This window comes from Spea bombifrons, chromosome 13 (genome assembly GCF_027358695.1).
Source record: "Spea bombifrons isolate aSpeBom1 chromosome 13, aSpeBom1.2.pri, whole genome shotgun sequence".
Lineage (NCBI taxonomy): Eukaryota > Metazoa > Chordata > Amphibia > Anura > Pelobatidae > Spea > Spea bombifrons.
The window spans coordinates 17466081-17487524 of NC_071099.1; the positions used below are offsets into that span (position 1 = coordinate 17466081).

The 21444-nt window shown below is 42.1% G+C and overlaps 2 protein-coding genes across 2 annotated transcripts; both read right to left on the reverse strand.

Moving 5' to 3' along the window:
• Nucleotides 1-4271: 4271 nt before the first annotated feature.
• LOC128472046 (myelomonocytic growth factor-like) lies at nucleotides 4272-6397 on the reverse strand. The gene is made up of 4 exons (XM_053454091.1): nucleotides 6086-6397; nucleotides 5454-5561; nucleotides 4931-5068; nucleotides 4272-4669 (listed from the first exon to the last, which is right to left on the reverse strand). The coding sequence occupies exons 1-4, from the start codon at nucleotides 6086-6088 to the stop codon at nucleotides 4511-4513; spliced, it is 408 nt and encodes a 135-aa protein (XP_053310066.1). The 5' UTR covers nucleotides 6089-6397; the 3' UTR covers nucleotides 4272-4510.
• A 6330-nt stretch (nucleotides 6398-12727) lies between these two features.
• Nucleotides 12728-18541, reverse strand: PSMD3 (proteasome 26S subunit, non-ATPase 3). The gene is made up of 12 exons (XM_053453231.1): nucleotides 18311-18541; nucleotides 17470-17660; nucleotides 17228-17365; nucleotides 16951-17087; nucleotides 16210-16400; nucleotides 15810-15913; nucleotides 15591-15705; nucleotides 15277-15396; nucleotides 14735-14838; nucleotides 14295-14450; nucleotides 13823-13873; nucleotides 12728-13587 (listed from the first exon to the last, which is right to left on the reverse strand). Exons 1-12 carry the CDS (start codon nucleotides 18426-18428, stop codon nucleotides 13510-13512), a joined length of 1503 nt encoding a protein of 500 aa, XP_053309206.1. The 5' UTR covers nucleotides 18429-18541; the 3' UTR covers nucleotides 12728-13509.
• Between the last annotated feature and the right edge of the window lie 2903 nt (nucleotides 18542-21444).

Here is a 21444-nt window from a genome sequence, read left to right on the forward strand (position 1 = left end):
TATGCCACCGCAGAAATCAACGCGCTGCTCTTTAACCCTCAAAGTGTCAGTGGGGTGAACTTCTTCACATTAGACAGTCAAGGGGTTAACTCTGAACAGAGTTTAATGCAAACCCGCCACCTTCTCGCTCCAATTGCCCCTGCCCTCCTGGAGCTTTTCCCCCAACCATTTCTTACCTCCAGTGTCAAAAACAATGGATACAATGAGGGCAGACAGGGGGGCAATAAACATGGGGTTGGGGGGTAGAAAGTGAGTAAGAGTGCATACTAGGGGCACATTGTGCAATGATTTCTCCATACCTGTAACCGCAGCTGCTCCCTAGGGAGATTTACTCCGCAAATCGTCTCTGCTCCATCTCCTACCCTCAGCTTCTCCCTCCATCTCCTCCATGCTACCACCGAGTTGTCCTGAAGGGGAAGGAGAGCATCTGTGGGCTGATTGTCTTTAGAGCTCCCCCTGCTGGTCACTACCTGAGGCACAGGCGCTTGAAATATTAACCCTTTAATGGTCCATCATGCAGATTCTATGTGTAAACAGAATAGGGAGCTCGACAATATAGAGCAGGGGTCCTCAAACTGCGGCCCTCCAGCTGCTGCAGGACTACATCTCCCATACTCCTCAGCCAGCCCCTTAGCTGAAGGAGCATTATGGGAGATGTAGTCCTGCAGCAGCTGGAGGGCCGCAGTTTGAGGACCCCTGATATAGAGGGTAGAACCAAATGAGAGCCGGTATTGAGATGAGGTTCTGTACTCCGTAAAACCTAAAGCATAAAGACTATTACTGTCCTCTAACGAGGTCCCGGAATGGTGCGTTAGAATACAGCCGGTGTTTGTGGTGATACAGAATGTTTAAAAGTATCCAATCAGTAGAGCCGTGTGAAGTGGTTTAGAAACACAGATACATTTATTAAAACAAATACAAAAAATAAATAAATACGAAAAAGAAATAGAAAAAATACAGGGTCAGCTGCAGGGTATCTGCTAAAATGCAGATTCTATGCCGTGACTCATGAAATGTGTTCACCAAATGACCGCACCGGGGAGTCTCGGGGCTTTCGCCTCCATCTCAGGGTCTCAGGGTGAAGGGGCAGATTCTTAGGGTGAAGGGGCAGATTCTCAGGGTGAAGGGGCAGATTCTCAGGGTGAAGGGGCAGATTCTCAGGGTTGAGGGGCAGATTCTCAGGCTGTGTTATATACGGTACGCGGGGCTGTGTTATATACAGTACGGGGGGCTGTGTTATATACAGTACGGGGGGCTGTGTTATATACAGTACGTGAGGCTGTTATATACAGTACGTGAGGCTGGTATATACAGTACGGGGGGGCTGTGTTATATACAGTATGCGAGGCTTTCTGTGCATTCTCTTACTTTGCTGGAGGCAGTTTTAGTGAATAGCTCTCGCTGTACATCACCTCGGTCTGCAGCAAGGAAATGCCGTTAATTATTTATTGCTTAATCTCAGTCGCTCTCCACTTACCTGCCCGTTAATCTCTTTTAGGAGAAGGAAGTCCGATGATGCAATGCAGGGGTTTTGGATCCTCAAAAACCGCAGATAAATGATAAATATCGTTCAGCTGTAACTATCCCCCAGCAATGGCTTTATCCCCCGCGGATGTGACTTATTACACAGAATTCCAAAGGCGCGGATATAATTTACTGTATTAGCCTCTGGCACGTCTGATGGGAGACAGTTCCATTTATCTACTACCCATAAATTATGTGAACAGGAATATTCATGGACGACCAATGTATTTTCTAAAAGAATGAAGAGGATGTTCTATGACATCACTTTATTGCACATATGACACGGTCACACTCATGCATTGAGCGATGCTCTGCCCGATGTCCTATGGAGGGGGATAAATAACGTTCATCACTTGCAACCATATTATTTTGGGAAATATCTGTTAAAACTGGGGGGGGGGAATATAAAACGCAGCATTTATGCGAAGATCAAATAACTTTATTAGAGCGCTGATGGACTACGAGACTCCTGTCGGGAGATTGGAGGAAGTTGTGTGTTATCAGTGTTATTACATTACTGCCGCCGAATACACGGCGAAGAACAAAGCCGGTGGTGGAGCGGAGCCCGCGATTGTCAGGTTGTTACTTTATGACGCGCTCCACTTCGTTGTGTTATGGATGACTTAACCCCTTAAGGACAATGGGCGGTCCCTAAACCCTTTGAAAACAATGCATTTTGAGCCCCTACGGGCTTTGTCATTACAGGGGTTGAGTAAACCAGTGGGGAAAATCCCGGCCCCCGGTGGAAATGACACACGCGCTTTCTTTGTGGCTCACAATGGGATTTGTTTGCGTAGCCGTGATTGTATCCAGGAGCCAGGCTTTGGCTAATCAAAACTTTTCTAACTCGCTGATTTTATTGAGGGGCCGAACCCAGCAATCTTCCTTTTTTTAAGAAGAGTTCACAGAAACTAAAATACAAAATAAACCCGTGTGATCTATACTTACAAATTATTATTTTTACATTATTTATATCATAGATTTATCAATATATATTTATTTATTGATTGATATTATTTATTATACTTATTAGTATTTATATTTATTGCTTTGGACTCGCCGTACAAACTAAATATTAGTGCAAAAAAAAATATATTACCTCAAAATATATGTAATAAAACGCCGATAACAGCTTTCTTGACTTCCGCGGGATGTTACGCTGCTGATTGTAGGTGATCGGATCTGGCAGCCTTGTAATGGTAGATAAAGAAAAAAGAGAGACGATGAGGGCATTAAACTGATAATTCTGCCGACTTGATATACAATATCCATTAGCAGGGGAGGGCTGGCTACCTCTGGCCCTAAGGCAGGTACAGCCTAGTGGCCCTAAGTCCCCTGCCACCTCCAGCACCTAACATAGGAACTATACACACCTATAACACATACACACACACTTACACAATCACACTAACACACACATGCATGCTAACACATACATTCAAACTCACGCAGACACACACATACACAAAAAATACACACACCTACACAGACACATCGACTCGACAACACTGCGTGTGAGCAGCCACATAATTACCGACGGATCACGTAACCCCACCGAGCTTGGGCCTCTGCATGTGTGCCGTCCAAGGCCCTGGCAGCCACGTGCCACAAATCCCCCTGTTCTTCCCTCAAAATCTTTGATATGTATAAATTTAGACAGTTTCAAAAAGCAATAAAAATCACATTAATGTACATACGGCCCGTATATCGTGAATACAGCAAGGCGAAGGACCCCGTGAGGATTGAGACGGATGGAATGGTTCTTATCCGTCGTCACATTCTTTATTTCAATACGAGTTAAAATAGCAGTAAATAACTAAATATGTTCCTAAATTAGCTTAAAAAAAGATGTAAACTAAAATAATGAATTCACAATGTTTATCAGGGTGTTATACCTTCCTAAAAATCACAATATTGTGTATATATAATAAGATGATACATTGAAGTGATGTAAATAAAGCAGGTTATTCTCCATTCGTTACTCAGTTACCAATAAAGACGCAACATTGTCCAGCACTAAGGCATTAGACGATGATATATAAATAAATAATAATAATAATAATCCCTGCCCCAAGAAACATCCCTACCTGGGAACTCTCTGTCCCCGACTGCCTGGAGCCCCCCCATGCGGGATGCGAGTAGGAGCTCCCGCTGATGTCGGTGGGCGGTCCCATCCATTTTTAATGGGGAAGAGGGCAGGGAGTGGGGTGCGATGCGACGCCACCCCCGCGACCTGGGGTTCCCCCTAGTGACCCTGGAGAAGGGGCACCTCACCCGGAATCACCAGGCAAAATCCAGATCGTTCCTGGGTATACTGACCCCCCATAGGGCAATCTGTCTATGATACGGTGATCCTTATTAGACAAAGTCTTCTACAAGAATAGAACCTTCTAAGTGCCCCTGATTACCGTATTACGTACAGTCATACAATAAGCTTCCCTATCCTTGGCCCTGTTGCTAACCTCCATGGCGTCCAATCTCACTACTGAGCGCTTGGTTATGACATCACTTCCTGGAGCTCTGCGCCGCCCCTTACCGCATACTGTGGAGTCTGTTCTCTATAGTGTAAGTGGGTCAGTTGGGGAGATCGGAGCTGTTCTTGTAACCTGATGGTCCAACGGGACCCCCCCTGCTCCTGCTTATTAGGCCTTAGAATATGCGTTTGTGTTGAAAATAAACAAGATAAACATCAATTTATTTCAATTTTATTTTAATTTTCTTTTCTCAATAAATCAGACAATGCAGACACAGCACGACAATAAATATTAATAATTATATACCATAAATAAAATAAATACATTTAATATTAAATTAACACTCAACAGTCAGATAGTATAAATAAATAGCAAAGGCTGTGGTACAAAAAATGTGAAATATTCACTACATCTGCTTCCGTTATTGCAACCGTTGCAATTAAAAGGGTTTCGTGATCGGACAGGGCGGCTGTTTAAATATTAAACAGAAGTTCCTCCCCGGTGAGTCCATGTCACCCGCCGAATGGATACCGAAACGCATTCTGGGCCATGAGCATGAAATCTGTAATGTCCGAAATGATCAGGAACGCGCCGGCTTTCCTTTGGAAATGAGTCTGGTACTGAGGCGTCTCCTGAGGTAAGTACGGCACGGAAATCGCTTGTGAATCCATCTGTGTGGAAAAAATGAAATAGAATTTTTTATTGGTCACTTGCATCCTCTCGTTATACAGTCATTGTGGAAATTATGACCAGAATATATCATTATTTTACCTCAAGGCAGCTGGCCTTAAAGTGCCAGGGCCGCCTCATCATTTCCGGCACTTTAAGACCAGCCGCCGTCTGATGGCGTAAAAGTCGCCGTATTTAGTAATGTTTTACATTTTAAATTCATTTTTTTTTAAATCTCACAGTTTCTGAGGTCCTGAACTCACCTCTTCTTGGACGTTGGTGAGAAGGTCTCTGACATCGACATCTAACCTGTCTAGTTTCTCGTGTAGGATGGGTCTCGCTGAGCTAATCAGGATTAAAAAGTCCTTCAGGCCTCTGGAAAGCTGTCCGAAGCATTCCTCCTGCGGGGGAAGGAGATCATAGGTTGCATTCTCACTGTAATGGTAGACAATCGGCGCCAGCGTGCGTCATATCACCGCACAGACACACGCTATCCTTATACAACCCACGGAATCGTCAGACGGTTACTGATAACATTGCACGGAACGGTGAAGTTTACTAAATATCAGAAACATTTCTGTAACTCCTGAAATCCAGGAACTTGCATGGGATTGGCATATGGCTCCTGAATCTAAGACGAGACCAACGACTGATGAAGGACTTTAGAGCAGGAGAAACGGCCAGACTAAAAGGGCCGAATGGGGCCGATCTGCCGTCAAATTCTCTGTTCTGTCCTTACAGGGTGCGTGATATAAAACGAGTAAGAGTATCGTTCTTGGAACCTACCCGGTCGAAGTTAACACCTTGACACCGGTCCAGTGGAGTTGATCGCAGTCCCAACTGCCTCTGGATTATTCTTAGCTCGTCTTCATTGCACAGGCTGTGAAAGCCGCACTGAGCAGAATGAAAAACAGCAGGGGTTAATTGTACATCACCGGCAAACGCCAAAACCGCCCTGAGCACCCCCCCCCCCGTTACAGAATCAAGCTGATTTTTACGAAGTTCGGCTTCTAAATTCCACATGAAGGAGTTAAGCCTTCCCCTCGGGCATGCAGGAGACTCTCAGGAGGACAGGCAGAAACCTAGAATTCTATATCCCCTGAAAGAGTTAAGTTGTTTTGTAATACTTGGAAGCGCTCTGTTTCGCGGCAGACCAAGGGTGTAAATTGAAGAACAGAGCGTAAAGTGCCAAGGTGGGGGAGAAAAGTGAAAGTCTCCCACTTCTCTCTGCCACTTCCTTCATTCACACGCAGAGCTCGGTTCTGCAGACTCATCTTCTGAGAGTCTCATTCACAGAAGGAAATTATGAGACATCCCCTTGGTCGATGCAAAGAGGGGGTCACCGTCGCATCACCAGAGTGCTCTTGTTAAAGGGGTTTGGGAGATAACGCAGGGACTCCTCCAGTGACAACACTCACCATGTAGTCTTTCAGTTCTTCTGCTTCCAAGGTGATTTTCCGGCTGAACTCCAGATTATCTTGCAGGAAGTCGAAATTTGTTGATAAAATTCCCGAGTGAGGAGCAGCCTGGACCTCAAGAATGAGGGCAATCAGGAGCAGCACATCTGGGTGAGAGACAGAGGTCACGGTTAAGTGATGATGATGACGACTCAGGCATTACCTTTCCATATTTTACTCTACCGCTCTCCATGCCCCATTAAAGGATGTCCCTGCTGCTCTCCCTTCCTTCTACTTTTCTCCTGAATCGCTCCCTTGGGCTATCATACCTGACATTCCTTACTGAGAAATAAACCAGGCATTCCTTAACCCCATATCCCTAGGAGCTGTGGAGGAATGAACACGAGTAGAAGTTTATCTCACAGGTTGTTCATGCCGTCTGTAGCTCTAGGGGGAAAAAACTGGAATATTTGGCATTATTATTAATCCAGATTTATTATCTACCCCATTCCCAAAGTTATGCACGGGTAAAATAACAAAGCCAGACAATTCATTCCTTCTCCGTCCGCAACCCTGCCTGCGTGTGAATGATAATACCCACCTCTGAGTGATGACATTTCCTTAACCTGTACCCTGTGGCTGGTCCTGCTGGGTATTGATGGTAGGAGCCTTTAGGGTATGAATGAACCATTCTGGGGCATCCCTTGTTCTTTTATAAGCAATATCAGGAATTGCCGCTATGACGTAATTCCTTCTCAGTCAGTTAACTCTGTGAAATACGTGATTCATTGCATATTATGAATGCGTCTATCAACCTATGAAAAGCTACCGGTCCACCTAATTGCCAAACATGTCAAAAAAATTAAAGTTAGAAAAACCCGGATATTTCTTCATTTCTAGATTTCTAGCACGGTAGCCGCTGATACAGAATGAATTCGATGGACGTCTGCCGGGTTGGTATTTTGAATAAATAAATAAATGAAGCATAAAAATAAATATAATCTGAGCATAAATCAACCGGAAAGCGTAAATTTGAACAAATATTTAATTGTTTTTCATTTTTAATTTTTTTTCCGGCCCCTAGGCTTCTGAGCGGAACTATACTGATTGGAATCAACCTGGGAAGAATAAAAAGCAGCTATTGAAGTAAATTGATACCAGCCCCATATTTACATTAAACACCAGATTTACCCCAAAATATTTATGGTTAGTAAAAAAAAATATTAGCCATTGAACCTACGGAAAAGCCAGAGATATATAACTGGTATCCGCACCATCGGGGGCACAATGATTACCAGCTGAGCATGTACCCTCGGGGGGGGGGGGGTTATATATAAAAGAATAAACTCTTATTTCATTCTTATGTCTTTTTTTCCCTGTCCCATTCATGTTGAAATTTCAGGCACTGTATTAGCCTGCACCACTTCTGCTGGGAGGCCGTTCCACTTATCTTATTCCCTATTTCTAAACATATATAAACATATATGTAACATATATATATATAGAATTATAATTCGAGAGAGAGCGAGAGAGAGCGAGTGTGTTCCAAAATGTACTCTTAATATATGGAGAGCTTTCAATGATTACTTGACCTTTTTTATTTATGAGCTCATAACACAGAGAACTTAAACTAGAAGGAATGAACGTTCTGCCGTTATACTGTATACCTAGAATTAGACGGCAGATAAGAACCCTACCGCCCGTCTAGTCATAAAGATTGAGACCTTAATCAGTAATTCGTCTCATCTGTTTAAATTCCCTTCATTGTATTAGCCTCTACCACCTCTGCCGGGAGGCTGCTCCATTCATCTACATAACAATGGATGTTATCAAGTAAGGCATTTAGAATATGAGTTTCTTTCCTTCTGTATACAGTCATTCCCCGCAAGCAGGAACATCGGACAGGGGGCATACCTACCAACAGCTGGCCAAACGGGATGTGGTTAGCGGTGCCACTAAAAGTGGTGATTCACCCAAATGTTATAAGCTCTGTTGTGACAGATAGATAGATAGATAGATAGATAGATAGATAGATAGATAGATAGATAGATAGATAGATAGATAGATAGATAGATAGATTAGATAGATAGATAGATAGATAGATAGATAGATAGATGGATAGATAGATGGATAGATAGTGATAGATAGATAGATAGATAGATAGATAGATAGATAGATAGATAGATAGATGGATAGATAGTGATAGATAGATGGATAGATAGATGGATAGATAGTGATAGATAGATAGATAGATAGATAGATAGATAGTGATATATAGATAGATAGATAGATGATAGATAGATAGATAGATAGATAGATAGATAGATAGATAGATAGATGGATAGATAGATAGATAGATAGATAGATAGATAGATAGATAGATAGATAGATAGATAGATAGATAGATAGATAGATAGATAGATAGATAGATAGATAGATAGATGGATGGATGGATGGATGGATGGATAGATAGATAGATAGATAGATGGATGGATAGATAGATAGATAGATAGATAGATAGATAGATAGATAGATAGATGGATGGATGGATAGATAGATAGATAGATAGATGGATAGATGATAGATGGATGGATAGATAGATAGTATATAAAGTATGTTTATTATTTACACAGTTATATTTATAAACATTGTCTCTATATTATTTAACTAAAAACATTTAGAATTCATATCTATTGATATTTATCCTATCGCTACGGAATATGATGGTGCTACAAAAAACAATAATAATAATAAAAGTAGCGCGATAATATTAAATAAAGCTCTCTAAATGACTGATTTTCACTGTGTAAGCAGCGTTATTATCGCACATTAATGCAGCTGATCGAAGCCCTCTTTATGTTTTTCCTCTCCGGAAAGCCGGTTTAGTTCTTAAAGCTGAATCTGAGATAAAACCATCACTGAATTCCTTATTGAGACGGATATTTACAGCGTGCGACAGCCTCCCCTGTCCAGCCCCCTCGCGATATACAAGCGGAAGATATGACATCATATTGCGAGGCGGCCACGTGGGAGCTGGCAGTCAGGGGAGATCATCGGACCATTATTATTATTATTATTATTATTATCTTTTATTATATAATGCCAACAGTTTACGCAGCGCTTCATACAATACATATATTCAAGGGGTCTGACGAGACGAGAAATAACAGAGTAAGACAAACCGATACATTCGGTGGAGAGGCTCGGCTCGCAAGCTTACAATCTTGAGAAGACCGGATCACTCTAACCAGGTCATGGTCCCCCCCGTTGTGCGAAAAGCATGGCCACAGGGCTGGTCAGTGGGACAGAGCCCGAAAATTGGGCATGCAAAGCTGAGCTGGCCCTTTTTGAAGAGGGACACTTGGGGGGTATGGTGAAGCCCATATAATGCCCGGCATCCCCATATACATAATGCTTGTTTAATACGCTACTTAGAGTATGCGTTGTAGATGCAGTTCCACTGAACGTGGATTTTGAATACTATGTTTCTTGAGAATATTCTTGACTCCTTCTGGATGAGGAAATTATTCGCTCTCCTGATGACTTTTGGAGATCTCTAAAAGTTCTCCTTAACATTCCTGGAGAACGATGGAGCACTTCTCCGGAACAGCGAGGAAGCGAGCGCGCCAGCAATGGGAAGTCACAGAGGTCTCCTTCTAACCGGTCTGGCGGTGTAAAAAAAGAGAGTCAAGGAAAACTGAATCAGAGACTTGACGTGAGACCTTTGCCCTAACGAGTACAAACGCAATTGCTTAATATGTGACACAGAGGTTACAATGTCAGCAAAACCTGTATCGCAACAAACATGACATTTTTTTTCTAAGAAGTCTATTATTTTTATTAATAGAATCTCATCCATTATTTAAATCCAACTTTAAATATTATTATTAGTTAATAACGAATAATAATATTCCTTAATAGGATCTCATCCATTATTTAAATCCAAGTTTAAAAAAAGGTATTATTATTATTATATTTATTTATTGTTATTATTGTTATTATTGTTATTATTATTATTATGTATTTAATTATATATTTTTATATAGTGCCGTCATATTCTGTAGTCTCCTTTCTGGAAATTCATCAGATGAGCCATCATACTAAACACATCAGGGAACTATCCATCTGGGAGATGCGTTTGCCACACTGAGCCAATTGTTTATGGCAATGATAATGAAGTCCATTCTTCATAGACTTTCATTAGTCAGAGCGTGCGGCTGGTTCATTAAGACTGAGCCATTCTATTATGTACGCAGCCAGAATGATAACGAGTCTGTTATAATATATTATCCTGGAATAACAGAGCCAGAACACATACAAATGGCTAATATCCGTCCGTCTAAAAACATAATGTTATGCTTTTATATATTTATATATATAAGAAATAGAACAGCTTTAAAAAAGCAATATTTTTGAAAATGTTCAAACTAATACCACTAACAAAAATGGTGAGTTATCCTTTAAATCTGGTTTCAGGTAATATTCATCTAGGAAGCGTTATGTTGCTGTAGAATCGATTGATTGATATTCAGGGACTGGCCGTTGCCCGCATTCCTGGAATTGATTACGATAGACCGTCCCTTTGCATCCATCTATAACTCATCGCTGATCGTTACCTTCTCATCTATATAAAACTATTCATCAGCCCTGGAAAATGAGCCTTCCCATAAGAACTAGCATCGTCGTGCCAAGAGGGATTTCCGTTACAATGTGTTTTCCTTTTTTTATGTGCCCTTTCCTTTTGATGGTTATTACCGGAATGTATGGGGGGGGGGGCTGTCATTCTGAAGATATTCTGTAAGGATGGAAAGTCTGATGTTAGCAGAATAATGGCGGAGATTTGCATTGGGGGCCGTGACCTTCCAGATTTTAAATAGGAAGAATTTCCAGCGCGACATATTAAGGCTGCTATAATTAATCCCAATGATCAAATCTTACATTTAAGACTCATTTTAGTATTTGAAATATTTGTACGTTTCCTGCTGGGAAAAAAACATTTAAGAATAGCACTGATGGAGAAATTGGGAATGATGGATCAGATCTTTAAAAAAAGCAATTTTGGGACAATGGAGCAATCGCCATGGAAATAGTGGAATGTCCCCGACGGTGTCATATTTTGTATCATGCAACGGAATTGATGCAGATCTTCAAGGTTTTAGTTTGCAGTTGTAGTCCCCCCCCAGTGTTTAAGGCGGTAGATACCATGGAATAACTAATTAGGCAGGTTTGTTAATTATTATAATTATTTTTATAGCGCCAACAACGTACGCAGAGCTTCTTACAATAAATACATTCAAAGGGTATGAAAAAACCTGCTTGCAAGCCTAATGTGATCTGATCTTCCGCGCTGTCTGTAGTGCTTTCAATAAACGGTATTAATACGGCTCCCGCGTAATTATTTTACTTATGCCTTTAGCGGCTACGGATAGGTTAATGATATCAAAAGCAGTCTGCGCACTAAACGGCCGCAGGAGACCGAGGCAGACCGACATAATTCCACATTCAGCAACCGTGGAGGAACAGTGCCCCCCGAAGGATAATGAGAGAGTTACAGCGACCTGAAAGCTTCTAGTGGCTTCCTTTACTGGATGTTACACAGGAGAAACCAGACAAAAAGTATGAATTTACATAGGAAAAAAACATTAAAAAAAAAATAAAAAAAAATCATTATTTCAAACAGTAAAATTACTCCATCCAGAACCCCAAAATCAAAGTTCCAACATACCCAAGAGAGAGACATTTGAATTTAAGATGATTAACCAGTCTATTTGTGCCCTAGGATAGCTTTAGGGCTGTGCTGGAAACTTTCTTTCTGACACACGGCATTCACAAACTCGTATTTGTAAGACACGTTACCTTATCTGACGTTGTTCCAATAATATTCTTTTATCTACAGACCTGGAAGCTGCCGTTGTAGGTAGTTGCGCTACGCTGGGTGACTTTCCGTGCTTAAACACCTCGGTGAGCTGAAGCGGTCTTTCCTTCTTATTATTTGAAGTGGGAGCTGACTGGTGGTTAAGGATTTGAAAGCCATCTCCTGCATGGAAAATAACTGGAAGGTGGGGAAAGGGACAGATGCATATGGGGGGGGGGGTGGAGAATCCCCCTCCCCTGCATTTCTAACTGCGACACGACGTTAATTTAAAGGTCCCTCTCAGCTGTCATCATATACATTTAAGTGCATGTGATGGCTGGGGGTTGCCTTTAAGACTGAGCCATTCTAGTGTTCACCTCAAGCTAGTATGAGGAGTCAGGGTGTTTATAAGATTGGGCAATCATTAACAATAAAGGGGTCCCTTTAACAATAAATTTGTCTAAGAACAAGGGAGAGCACGTAAGGTATGTATGTGTTTCCGTCACCTTGGGGGGGGGGGTCGGTAGCTGAAGTACTGCACCCCGGCACCGCTAACCCAATGCTCACCCCTCTTCACGCGATATTTTACGCACTTTTTTTTTTTTTTTAACCACATCTTTTAAACGCCTCTTATATTGCAAAGCAACCTCGAAATATCTCACAGGCGACAGTTTTTGCGAATGGTTTTACAGCTGATGAGGCAGAATTAACATTGTCTTTGTCCATATAGCGGTCTTGATAGAACCAGAGGCCCCCACATGACTTTTATAACACAGTCCAGAGACTGAACGTAAGAAGGAGCCGAGGAAGGAACGAGATTGTGCTTTTAATGTCTCAGTAAATATAACCATATTTAAGTATTTTTTTAAATGTGGGCCTTGGTTATTAAACTCCAGTTTCAATTTCTTTACCTGGGATTACCTGTTTCTGAACATACCGATTTGAAAACCTAACTGTTCAAGTCATATACGGTTACAAGAAAAATAATCAAAAACACAAACACGGGTATTGCTCATTTTTTTTTCAACCAATCTGGTTACAAACAGCATTTAATGAATAACTAAAAAGCAAGACTATATTCGGTACTTTTCAGTCTCGCTGCCAAAAAATGCCATTATATGCGTAAGTTGTTGACTTTAAGGGTAAATTAATATTTCCTGAATGCAGAGAGGTCATTGCTGGCACCCGCTGCCTTCCCAAAATAACAGTGGTGCCGCGACTGCAAGCCCCGGATTTCTTGCTATTATTAACACATTTTGCAAACTGGACCAAGTTTAGTTTTCTTGACTTAATTGTATTTGAACCGCAAAGCGAATTGAACAAAAATATGAAAGTGGGGTTTCCTACGTAGAAATGGTTATAAAGGGGACACAACCAGTAATGTCCAGGGCTGGCTGGTCCCAAACGCAAGTTGCCATTTTATGTGGTGATGTCCGTTCAGTCCCAGTGTTACATTATTATCCAAGATAACTCCCAATTCTGCACTGAACGGCGACACCGATGTGACTTAAGAAAATACTTAAAAGGAGGGGTAGGGCACACCAAGAAAAACCAAGATATAAACATTGCAGAGGCGCGAACGGTTTGGAGGTCAAGGGAATCCGTCGTCGTCATCTTCTGCCATTTCTTTAGCAAACTCTAAGTCTTGCTGCTCTCTCTCACGGCGTTCCTGGTAAAGGCAAAAGCAAAACTATGTAAGAGGACAATGTGGCATCAGGTTTAACCCTTTCAGTTCCCTCAGGATGTATCAGCACACCCTTGAAATCTGGTATGTCATGACTTTGTTGCAGTGGCAGGGACTTCTCCCTGCAGCTACATGGGTCATCGGGATGGAACCCCCCCAGTCAGCAAAAGCTGTGAGCGCTGGTACATCGTCATTCAAGGAAAAAAAATATGCTCCTCACCTCTGCAGACTCCAGGTCTTTGTTGTAGGATTTTGGTGGGAACCTCATAGCCTGAAGGGAGAGAAAACATTGGAATCAGTTAAATCTACACAAACTATGCTTAACAGAGCAAAATGGATCAAAAAATGGCATGAGTGTCTGCTACCAAATACCGGTATTAATGGAATAATACAGATTTTATTGGAAACAGAACTGAATTGTGCCAACTGAAGTGGGCATGGGATGATACATTCACACATTATACAGTGACGGTACTTAACATTTGTAATTTGTGAATGTAAGTGAGAGCCCCGTATAATTAAAAGACATAATGTCGAATAACCAAATATGACTAATATTAGCCTTGTCGATTTATACAAACAATTTAAAGGTAGCTCCGTTTCTCATCTTCTATATGGAGGAAAGATAAAACAGATACACTCCTGCTGTGGAAAAGGAGAGCAACACCCCCTCTACTCTTTTCACATCTTACCTTTACGGACATGTTGTGTATGTCTAAGCAGAAAGAAATGCGTTGGTGGAAAGCCAGCTGGGGCTCCCGTGTGGAGTAAATGTCAATCATCTCCTTGGACTGGACGTAGCCCTTCTCGTGATTAATACTGGCTTCAATCACCCCATCACGGATGGCCTAAAACAAAAGCGATATTCTATGGATCAAAGGGCACACAAACATCGTAATGGAACAGAAAAAGAATTGGCGTATTTGCTCGATTATAAGACAAGCGCGCCTTTTGTGTGTCCAGAGGGTTATATCGGAGGATCAGGGGCGTGGATGCGAGGTTGGGCTATTATATACGTTAAAAAGCTGAGACCGGTTAAGCTCTATATAATTCAAATGCGTAGCTATTATAACTCACACCTATTATGTGAATCTAATTCATCTCCCATTATGTTCTCTGTTGTTGTGCTTACCTTGGCCACTATAAACTCTGCATCCTCAGGGCTGTCCAGCTGCAGCTTCTGGGCTATGTCAGGCAATGAAATCCTTGAATAAGAGAGACTGATCATGCGAACACCTAAAGGAACGACAGAGACATTGCTGATAGTGGTAAGAACAAACACTCCAAACCAGAAATCTCTGCATCTCTCATATAATGCATTAGAAAATAAACAGCATTCAGATGCCTTTGAGAATGGTACAGAAAGAAACAAAAGCAACCGGAAACATTGTGTAATATGTTCTATTGCATATCACACAAACCTTCATCTAGTAATAATTTCAACTTAATATTTGAAAATGACAAGTAGCGGCACTTAAAACTGTAAAACAACCAATAACAAATTTTATAATGTGGCATAATTTTTTGCACTTTTTAACTGCATTTCATGTTTTCTGTGAAAATATGATGCAAAGATTTAAGGGTATTAATAAGTTACACTCAATCAGGAAACGGAGGACTTGTGTATTCTGGCAGAAAAAAAAAAGATTCTATATTTGTCAGACTCGCCCATACCTGTCTTGATGACATTGTGTCTTAGGCGGATGATAAGAGTATACGTTCCATCTGCCTGGAACTTATCACAAAACTGGTCCAGGACTTGGTTGAACTTGGCCAAATTACCCGTGCGAACAGCTGAGAGCAAGAGAAGAAAAAAATGTTGTAAGGACAGATTACATACGTTAGAAAATGTTAGAGCATTAGAAGCTAATGACCTATTGGAAAAGAGATTTATAAGGATATAAGAGGTGATTGTTTGTAAAAGGCCGTATTAACACACATGTTACGGTACTAGGTGGATTTGTTTGTAATTATCAGGAAAGCCTTACCTTGGGTGAGTAAGAAATAGGGCATTAGTGATCTCTTGAGCGAGTGCTGTCTAAACTGAAGACGATCTGGGATCTCTCCAAGTAACAGTTCCACTACAATTAAAAGTTTGTGGACCTGTGGAGGCAGATGAGAAAGAGGTTCAGCTGCAGTTTGAGTCACTTGCATAGACGTAGAACAATCTATTTGGGTAAAATAGTACAGGTCTCCAGTTCCCTCACCGTCTGCTTGAAGCCTACAGCTGTGTGCTGGGGAGCCTTCCTCAACGCGTTGGTTAAAGTTCTCCTGGCTTCTGAATACTCCAACTGGATAGCTTTAATACGACCTAAAACAATATCATACAATGACAAGATTAAGCGTGCAATATTGTGCCTGCTACACATTTAGCCTACGTCTACCCATTCTGCCCTTTGACAGTAGAGACCACCAGGATTCCCCTTTAGAAGATTTGTCTATCTACATCTGCCTTCAATTCTTTAGAGCAAATGGCCTATTCTGCAAACTCTCTCTAAAATAGGGATCATATTGTAAGCATTACAGTATTTTATTACAGGCTTATTATTATGCTTCTCTGCGCTGTAACTCTGAAATACCTATATAGTCTACAGTACAAGTCCTCACCAGTATAGTAAAGGTATCGAGCCCATTCATTGTTGTTCGCCTGCTCAGGAAATACAGACTTGGATACCAGCTTTTCGGCTTGGTCATAAAGGTTGTAGTGCAAGTAGTTTCGAAGCAGCAAGTTCAGCAGCGTAGCCTGCCCATCTGCATCATGCCTGAGTGTGGCGGTGCGCAGCCTTGCATGCAGGAAACTGCACAAAGACACAAAGAGTACCAAACGGTTATTTCAAATTCACTGAACTATACATAATATATTTTGCATGTAAGCAGGTCATCACAATTAACTTAAATATACATTATTTTTATGGGAATGGAAAATGGAGATATACAATATAGCCTGGCCCCAAACTCCTGTAAAATTCTGTGTTTCCTACATTATGAAGAACTTGGCAATCAAAGAAATACCTCTTCTTACATGTCAATGTTAAACACATTTTAACCCATTGTACAGCGCTATGGAATTTGATGGCGCTATATAAAACAATAAATAATAATAATTAGAAATGGCTTAAATCAGTGTAAACTGATTCTGAATGCCAAGTGTCCTCAGAAGGTCAACATTCTATCCGTATTTAAGTATAATATAGGTAAATATTATATATAAATGCACAAGAGACAAGCACATGTGACATTTTTGCTAACAAAACGCAACACTTTCAGTTTTTGGTGGTTATTCACTATGTTATCTAAGATTTCAATTGCTGAATAAATCAAAGATTATACGTTGAGCTTTACACTCACCTCCTGACTACATCCAACTTGTCGAGGAACTCATAGATGCGGGAGTGGTAATAGTAGCATTTTGCCACCACCAGGTCCAGAGCGCGACGATTCTGGGGACTTATCTTTTGCATCAGGTCATCTGACACCTTTTGGGCCTGAGGACGGGAAGAAGATATGGAATAACTACGTATATATTTTCTATAACAAAACTTTGCTTTGACAGATACTTTTTTTTAACATTTAAAACACCTATTTTATCTTCTTGTGCAATACAAATGACTTCAGTCATCTTTACCTCTGTGTAGCGCTTGCTGTTCATCAGATAAATCACCAGGAGCAGTTGCAGATAAGCTTCTACCTCAGGGAGCAGAGGTGCTGAAGCAGCTTTCCCTGTGCGAGGACGGAACTGCAGGTCTCCTTCCGTGTCCATCAGCTGGCATTAGAATAAAGATATTAGGGGTATTGCCAGGAATATATGAGCGATTTATTATGCAGAGCAATACACGGAATGATGAAGTAGTAGATGGGTTTTCTCACCTCCTCCAGGAAACCAAGCAGCATGTCACGCGTGGCAGGGTTGGATGTGAAGAAGCCGTTGATAGCCTTGTGCAGGACATTTGGGTTGAGACGGCGTGAGGTGGATGGCAAAGCTCGAAGCGCGCGAAGGACAAAGCGCGGCTCCTTCCCAGAAACAGCTTTTTCAATCTGCTTAACATGTTCCTTAATATCTGCAGAAATCACAGGACACCGCAATTAAAAAAATCAAGAAAAATACATCGGGGACCACTTTACCTAACGTATCGGCTAGTCCGTCAGATCTAGTTTTGCGAGACCCTCGTGTGTATGAAGTGCTACGTAAACTGTTGGCGCAATATAAATATAAAATTATATTCCAGTATTATTTAAATGACCTAATTACTTCATCCTAATCCTCCCCTCCTTGCCCAATACCTGCTGCTCCGATGCGTATTTTATATATTCCTAGCTGTCAACACGCACTTTGCTGACAAAGGGAATGTGTAAAAAAAAACCTGTGCCAACCGAATAACAATCACATAAATCTAACAGTAAAACTACTTATTATACACCGAAGGAGATCTATAGATCTATACAGTACTTGGGATCAGTATTGTGATGACGCGGGAACCAGTTCACATCAATCACTTAGATACAGACAGGGAATGGCTCTTCTAGCACTTACATGAATAGGCTTTCTATCTGGTGCCCTTTGTCCATATAATATTTAAAATAGGAATAGAATATATAAAACATATAAACCAAAACAACACAAAACCGTGCGATTTATTGTGCGAATGTATAAATTAAAGAGGGGGCTGTATACGGGGTATATTTGCCGAATAAATTGCTTTAGGAATACCCTCCAAAGTGACGCTGTCCAGCTCCTTCTTCCCTCCCTCCCCGGTTCCAGCCGCCGGCTCTTCTTCTTTCATTTCTACATCTTCGGGCTCCCGCCGCTTAGCCGTAGCCTCCTTCATGATCGGTTCCCGGTGCTTACTAGGATCAATTTCCGGTTCCGGCAGCGGGATGACTAGCAACTCTGTCTTTGCTATGGTCGTAGGGGATGCTGGGTACGCGACGCAGGTGGGAGGGTTGAACGTCGATCAAGTCGAGCGCAGCTGAGTCAATGTGCAGGGATCTACTCAGCGGACTGAATCGTATCTTCTCACTGAGGAGGAGATCGCCGCCATGCGGCGGATTTAGTGATTGCAGGGCTGTCAGAGCTGTCAAAGTGTCATAATATAAACTGAGGAATTTTAATCAAATTACCGGTAATTCCCGGACCCAGCTCACCGGGGATCATACAGCATCAGTTACATTATATGACCCAAAGGATGTGGGAACTCTCCACATGTGACCCAGAGTCTCTGGGTCAGTTTCTGCTATCTGTGGGATGGGAAGCGGGCCCGCCATGCTCCCTCTCACTAAAGGCTGTCTGAGGCTGGCCCTATGCCCTCATGAAGCCTCTTTCCCCCGGGAATGAGAGCTCTGGGTAGGGCACCCCGGGAAGTTCCCTGTCATGCGGCTATTTCAGGTACACCCTTTGGTGACGGGTGATGGTGTCAAGTTCGCCGCTGCGCAAAAGCCATAGAAGCACCTGGGCAGTAAATCGATCCGCAGCGCTTCATAAGATGGGGTTTCATTCATCAGCATCTGCGTGTAGGTTTGAGAATGCCACGCGCAAAGCATCAGCTGGAGTAGTATAAGGCTCACCGCCACCAGACTCTGAAGCAGTGGAAACATTTTCTATGGAGCGATGAATGACACTTTACAGAGTAATCTACGGGGAGAACACTTTAACCACATAATGGCAGATATAATGTTTTTTGATGAGGAGGAATAATGGACTAGAACCTTTACTTCCAATGAAAGGACATCTAAATGCACGATATATGATGACACCCTAGACATTTCTAAGCTTCCAGCTTTGTGACAAACTGTTTCCGGAAGTCTGTACAGAAATAGCTTGTGATTATAGTAATTAAGTTGAAAAAAGATCTAAGTCCATCCAGTTCATCCCTTTTACCGATCCTTCCTGCTTCCAAAAGAAGGGGATCCCAATTAACCTATGGGTTTTTTAAAATTTAGGGGGAAAATTCCTTCTTGACTTTAAAACGCAATTAGATTTCTCCTTGGATCAAGAAGCTCTAAAATGTTATAATTTATACCCCTGTATGTTCTGCTTTTATAAAAAGGCATCTATTGTATTTGATAGCACCAGGATTGATGGGTAAGATCCAGTGGCGTCGGCAGGGGGGGGGGCCAGAGGGGGCCATGGCCCCCCCTACATCATGCTGTACCCCCCCAATTGAAACGCCGTCTTTTTTTTATTTTTTAATAGACCCGGAGGAGAGAGTGAGAGGCGCCGAGCGATTGCTGAGGAATACGTTCTCAGCAACCATTCGGTGCCTCTCACTCTTCTCCGCGACCGCGAGGCCTCTGCCTTGTTCGCAGTGCCGGCATTTCAAGCCGAGCGCCGGTATATGTCGTCATATCCGGCGCCCAGCAGTGAAGCCGGCAGAACCAGGGATACAGAGACCTCGCGATCTCACTGCTGGACAAGCCCAAGGTAAGTGAACTTCAAAGGGGAGGGGGGGTAGAAAGTTAGGAGGGGGTTAGAGAGTCAGAAGAGGAAGATAGGAAGTGAGAAGGGGTAGATAGGGATAGATTGGGAGGGAGAGGGGATAGATTGGGAGGGAGAAGGGGTAGATAGGATAGATTGGGAGGGAGAGGGGGTAGATAGGATAGATTGGGAGGGAGAGGGGGTAGATAGGATTGATTGGGAGGGAGAGGGGGGTACATAGGATAGATTGGGAGGGAGAGGAAGTACATAGGATAGATTGGGAGGCAGATGTGGTAGATAGGGAGGCAGATGTGGTAGATAGGGAGGGAGAGGGGGTAGATAGGATAGATTGGGAGGGAGAGGGGGGTAGATAGGATAGATTGGGAGGGAGAGGGGGTAGATAGGATAGATTGGGAGGGAGAGGGGGTAGATAGGATAGATTAGGAGGGAGAGGTGTTTATGGGACAAACATGGCGTACGTTCAGCTGTTTGGGGACAGAGTTGACACAATGTGTAATTTGGGTGCTGGTCAGGTTCTATGTGGGCAGTGTGGACACCAGGGTTGTCTTTGGGGTGTGTGACCAGTGATCTATTCCTGTAATTTAGGGGGTTTTATCATACCTTTAATGCAGAGTTTATATGTAATTTCCAATTGATTTATACCTGCAAAGCTGGGTTTTGTGTTATTCTGTTGATCTGTATCTGCTATGTTTCCATACATTATTTATGTTTACCTGCAAATATAGGATTTGCATGTCTTATTCAGTTGATCAATACCTGCAGTGCTGTTTCCATGTGTTGATTATTTGATCTAAACCTTCAGTGCTGAGTGTACATGTGATTTCCAGTTGATATATACCTGCAATGCTGGGTTTGTGTGTTCTGTTGGTTTATACCTGCAATGCTATGTTTCCATACATTATTTATGTATACCTGCAAATACAAGGTTTTTTTTAATCTCATTCAGTTGCATGTGCTGTTTCCATGTGTTGTTTATTTGATCTATACCTGAACTACAGGGTGTAAGTAAAAGAGCGGTATGGTTTAGTGAATGAGGGGACAAAGGGACTCTGGGGATGATTACAGGGGCGAGGACCTCTCAATGTAACGGTGCAGGACTGACTCTCGCGGTCTTCCCCTGATCTGCAGTCAGTGTGGGAAATATTTTTTTTTTGTATGGTAGCGGAGGGAGTGATTGCATGCAAGGAAGCGTTGAGCGGGGCCCAAGGAAATGCTTGGGTAGGGTCCAATTTTTTCACTATAAAATATATTTGCAGCAGGGTCTAATATTTATATATATATTGGCAGCAGGGGCAAATATTTATATGTTTTGGCAACAGGGGCTAATATTTATTTATATACTGGCAACAGGGTCTAATATTAATATATATTGGCTGCAGGGGCTAATATTAATATATATAGGAAGCAGG